General features: G+C 39.3%; 1 protein-coding gene across 7 annotated transcripts in view; it reads left to right on the top strand.

Moving 5' to 3' along the window:
- TMCC1 (transmembrane and coiled-coil domain family 1) overlaps window positions 1–5268 on the top strand; it is a 172535-nt gene that overhangs the window by 118984 nt on the left and 48283 nt on the right. The window contains exon 1 of one of the 7 annotated variants that reach the window (XM_006758303.2): window positions 3440–3526. The exons of the other annotated variants lie outside the window; for them this stretch is intronic. Within the exon in view, the coding sequence (XP_006758366.1) occupies window positions 3464–3526 (63 nt within the window). The 5' untranslated portion in view covers window positions 3440–3463. Of the gene's footprint in view, window positions 1–3439; window positions 3527–5268 lie in introns of those variants that run through there. 7 annotated transcript variants of the gene reach the window in all.

The following is a 5268-nucleotide window of genomic DNA, read 5'->3' as shown; positions in this document are numbered from 1 at the left end:
CTGTCCGTGAAAGAAAAATACCACATGATCTCACTCATTTGTGGAATATAAAGAACATTATAAAGTGATGAACAAAAATAGATACAGAGGCAGAGCAGCATCAAACAGACTGTCAAACTATAGCGGGAAGGCTGGGGAAAGTTGGGGTGGTGGTAAGAAATCAACCGAAGGACTTGGATGCATGCATACAAGCATAAGCAATGGATGCAAGATAGTGGGGGGTAGGTAAGGCCGGGGGAAGGTCAAGGGGAAGAAAAAAAAAGGAGAGATATGTAATACTCTTTGTAATACTTTAAGCAATAAAATAAGAAAAAAAGAAAAGAAAAAAATTTTTTTAGAGAGATGAAGGGAGAGAGAGAGAAAAAAAAACCCCACACATCAATCAGTTGTCTCCCGTGCCCCAACTGGGCATCAAACCCACAACCTTGATATGTGCTCTGACTGGGAATCAAACCTGCAATCTTTTGGTGTACGGACAACGCTCCATTCAACTGAGCCACCCGGCCAGGGCTTGAACAATTATTTAGGCTACAAGATTAATTTCTGTATGGAAGTTTTCATAAGGAATCCTAGAATGGACTTTTAAACACCTCTCTTATTTACTATTCCAAGGTTAGGAAAACATGTCTAAGAAACTCTCTGACTAGATTTCACCTGCAGTGCTTTTAAAGTTGGATGAGTTAATCTTATCTTCAATTCCCCAACATTTGCTAGGGCTTACCAGGAAGTAAGTGGCCTTCTTTACCACCTGTAAGCCAGGGACCCTGTAAATACAGGCATCAGGTCAGTTTTCCTGGGAAGGCTTCTTTATAGACATTGGTTCCCTATATAAAGTCAACTATTATTCCTTAATATGGTTCTCTTTTGGTTTCTCACCCAACAGAAAATAAATATTTATCATTCTTCAACAGAGACCATCAAATGGTTAACCTTAAAAATCAAATTCTCAATAAGTGCTGCCATCAATGAGGAGTAACTTATCAACTGTGCTTAAACCAGAAACAAAAGCGAAATCAGCAAGAGAAAAAAATTTTTTGAGAGAACAGAAAATCAGCAAAATTAAAGTTCTGTTGCCACATGAGATTTACTTGGGGATCCAAGAAGAGATATACCCAGGCTTATTGCAGCTAACAGAGGGCCACTTCTCTGGCAGCTCGTAAATCTATTGGCATCTTGGTGGAACCTCAAAAACTGTTCTAGGATAAATTTTGTTGTTGTTGTTAATTCTCACCTGAGGATATTTTCCCATTGATTTTTATAGAGAGTAGAAGGGAGAGGGAGACACAGAGAAAAACATCAATGTGAGAGAAACACATGGAGTGGTTGCCTCCTGGTTGCCTCCTGCATGCACCCTGACCCGGGCTGGAGCCTACAACCAAAGTATGTGCCCTTGACCAGAATCAAACTTGGGACCCTTCAGTCTGAAGGCTGATGCTCTATCCACTGAGGCAAACCAGCTAGGCTGTTTTAGGATAAATTTTAAAAGTATAATCATGTCTCTCCTACAAATATACAATGAACACTTCTCATACACAGGGTCCACTTGAGACTCAGGCAACTCTTCAGGGCTGCTGTCTTCCATATGGTAGCTTATCCAACCCAATCAAGACAGTTTTGATCTTATGGCACTTTGTCTCAACACAGGCTTCACTGATCTCAATGGTAAGAAAAGAGGATAAAAGAACCTCATACAGTGTCTGGTTTGGCTTTCTGTGAGCAGTGAGATTACAAAAAATTTTTACTTTCTTTTATGCCCATTTATAATTTCAAAATTTTCTATAATGAACACAATTGTCTTAAAATAAGGGATATTAAAAATGCTAATAAACAGAATTAAGCTAACATCAGCTAATGTTGATAATTTTTTTGACATTGTTTTTATATAAACAAATATTTACTCTGTTGAAACAAAAACAAAACTTGTGTTAAGTCATTAAAATTTTTATTAATTTTTTCTGATGGATCAAGGTCAGAGTTCTGTTCCTCTAAACACAGAAGAGGAATTTCTAGAACTCTGGTTTCAACCCAGAATTTTCTTCAAATTCAGTTAAGGGGCCCAACCTGTGTGGCTCAGTGCTTGAGCATCGACCTATGAACCAGGAGGTCACCGTTCCATTCCCGGTCAGGGCACATGTCCAGGTTGCAGGCTTGATTCCCAGTGTGGGGCGTGTAAGAGGCAGCCAATCAATGATTCTTTCTCAACATTGATGTTTCTATCTTTCTATCCCTCTCCCTTCCTCTCTGAAATTAATAGAAATATATTTTTTGAAAAATGAAGGGGCTTTGGATTCTATTCAGAGGGCTTTGTCTGATTTAAATGAAAGAATTCTATATGAAGCTGGTGAATACTGTTTGGAAAGACCTTTAACCTTTCAGTACTGTGATAGCCTGAGCTTCCAGCTCAGTACTTAACTAGAACAGAATTTATCACAACTTTAGGCTCATAGAAAGGACTGTACTATACTGTATCAAACTGTTGTCATGTCCGATTTTTTTCTACATATTAACCAGAGAGAAATGTTACTAGATATTATACATTGTACTGCTACACTGTATTTTATAATCATTAAAATTCTACCTGTGTGCAGTCCCCAAAACTGTTTCTACTATAGAAGAAATAAAGCTTGTTTCTGATAGCTTGCCTAAATCCCGAAGTGAATTTTCAGAGCAGGAATAGTATCCTTAAGGTGTTCAGTTATTTCATGCAATATTGCAGGTATTCAATAAATAGTATGTGATAGTACAGGAACTGAGCCTGGGCTTATAGTTGTGGTGTTTTAATCTGTTGCTTAACTTCACAGAACTCTAATGCCTTTCATTCAGAAGAGCTTTTTTCTCTTTGTCCGTAAGAATAAGACTTTAGGGTCTCATGTTCAATTTTCTTTTCCTTGCTCAATTTTCATTTAAATGGTTGTGTGAGCCTAATGTGAAAACAAGAGAAGAAACATTAGGAAGGCTCATAAGAAATCTGTTCTGGCAATCTTATATTAATCCTTTATCAAAGCATGGGTAGATTTCTTTGTATTTACTAAACCAAGGTACCTAAATGGTGTTACTTTATTTAGAATGTTTTTAGCCTTCTTTAAGTTATTCTAAATTTTATTTGGTTTTAAGTGAGAAGACACATAATGTTGAATTAATGTACTGTAGCTTTAAATTCAACCAGTTTGGTGCCTTTCTCTTTTATAAAAGATGCTCACAGCTTGAGAAGAGAGGCAGATACTGTTTGTGATCTCCATTCTCAAACTTCATTTGCATTAGCAGCTATCCTAAACCACACACATGCACACTCACACGCACATGCACACGCACACGGATATTTGTTTGGCAGAAGCTTTCTGTTTATTCAGCACGAAGTCCTCCCAGGCTCTCAGATATAGAAAGCTCTAAGAATTGGTGCAGCAGACAGAACCGGAACTGTACGTAGGCCGAGGTGGGCACTGCGGAGGATTGGCTATGCGGGATGTTGATGTGGTGCGGCTGTACCTGCCTGTTCTGTGAAAGGCCCTTTTCTGAGTCTGTGAAGGTGAGAGGCCCAGGGAGAAGCTTCATTTCGGCTGGCTCTTTGGTGGGGGAATGAATTCCCAGTGGTAGCTGTCCTCATTTACAGCGTTATTCTCGGAAACCAAGTACGTGCAGCCGTGACAGACTATGCCACAGCTCCTCTGCAGCTTGGAAACTGGGACAAATGGAAAGAGCTTATAGCCAAAAGAGGTTGTGATTTGTTTTCACGATCCAAGCTTGCTCTGGCAGTGCACAAATGAAGGATGAGCTTTGTGGCAAGCAAAATCAGCAGACTGCCTGACAGGGGGTTTTGGTAAGGTAAATGTGTTGCTTGTGTTTTTTTGTTTTTTCTTGTTTTTGTTTGCTTGTTTGTTTTACTTTCCTATATCAGCTACATAGAATTGTGTCTGCAATAATTAAAACATTTTGCAGATTCACATTTGATTGAAAGGGATGGCTAAGGGAACCAGAAAGGAAAACATTATTTCTGGTCATTCAATTGTGACCTTCAGAGATAATTATCACGTTTTCTCAGATATCCATAAACAGGCAGAAGCCAAGAATTTATAGAGCCAAGAATGCTAACAGATAATCTTTCCCTTCTTTGAACAGTCATATTTACACCCTTCCTCCACCCTACTTTTCCTTCCCTTCCCTACCCCTCCCCCTCACACCAGCTTTTTCCTATGGCCTGAAGTAGACAAGAAAAAATAAAGGCTTTCTGCTTTAACTGAGTTGTTGTCACTGGAACAGTAATAGGCTGAGAATATAAGTATGGAGGTAGAGGAAGGCAGGATGAGGAGTCTGCTGTTTTCATAGCTGTGTGTTGGTGAGCATTTGTCTTGGGTTCATCATCATTGCAGATCAGTATCAAGTGGATGTTAGTGCTGTATCTCTTTTTCTGTACTGTGATTTAATCCCTTTTATATGTTCTTTTTTGTTTACTAGACCCAGTTTTATCATTATGAAGCCTTTTTCTGTTACTATTAATACATATTAGCTTATATTAGAGTAAGAAAGTAGCCCAGAAATATTTATGGACCCCAAAATATATAAAGACATTTTCTCTTTAAATCCAGGTTTTGCTTTCAGCACCTTCAGGAGTCTTGATTTTGGAATTTTTACAAGTTAAAGAAATGGGCAACATTAGATCTGTGAAATCTTACCGGAATTGCCTTGCTCTAATCTGCTTTAAGTTGGATCCTGTTTCTTATGTTTTGCTAAGCAAGAAGGTTTACTTTTCCTCATGCTAATAAATAAGTTAGGCAAGTATTGCTGGAAGATATGGTACCTTTAATTAGCCTGCCTCAGATCTTGTTCTCGGGCCCCTCGTCTCACTGGTAGAGAGAGCCAAACTTCTTAGATGTTTAGAATGGGCATGGAAGAGATCCTGTGCCCTGACTTTTTGCTGACTCATTCGTTATGTAAGCCTTGTAACCACAACTGTCCATATACTCCATTAGGATACTGGGCAGGTAGTCCCCTTCCTGACTACTCATCTTTTCCTATCTTAGCATCCTTCTGCTCCTTCCTTAACCTTTTTTTTTATATAATATATTTTATTGATTTTTTTACAGAGAGGAAGGGAGAGGGAGAGGGATACAGAGTTAGAAACATCGATGAGAGGGAAACATCGATTCAGCTGCCTCTTGCACGCTCCCTACTGGGGATGTGCCCGCCACCCAGGTACATGCCCTTGACCGGAATCGAACCTGGGACCTTTCAGTCCGCAGGCCGACTCTCTATCCACTGAGCCAAACCAGT

The sequence above is a fragment of the Myotis davidii genome, unplaced genomic scaffold (genome assembly GCF_000327345.1).
Source record: "Myotis davidii unplaced genomic scaffold, ASM32734v1 scaffold73, whole genome shotgun sequence".
In the NCBI taxonomy this organism is placed as follows: domain Eukaryota; kingdom Metazoa; phylum Chordata; class Mammalia; order Chiroptera; family Vespertilionidae; genus Myotis; species Myotis davidii.
This window is presented reverse-complemented; position numbering and strand designations above follow the sequence as displayed.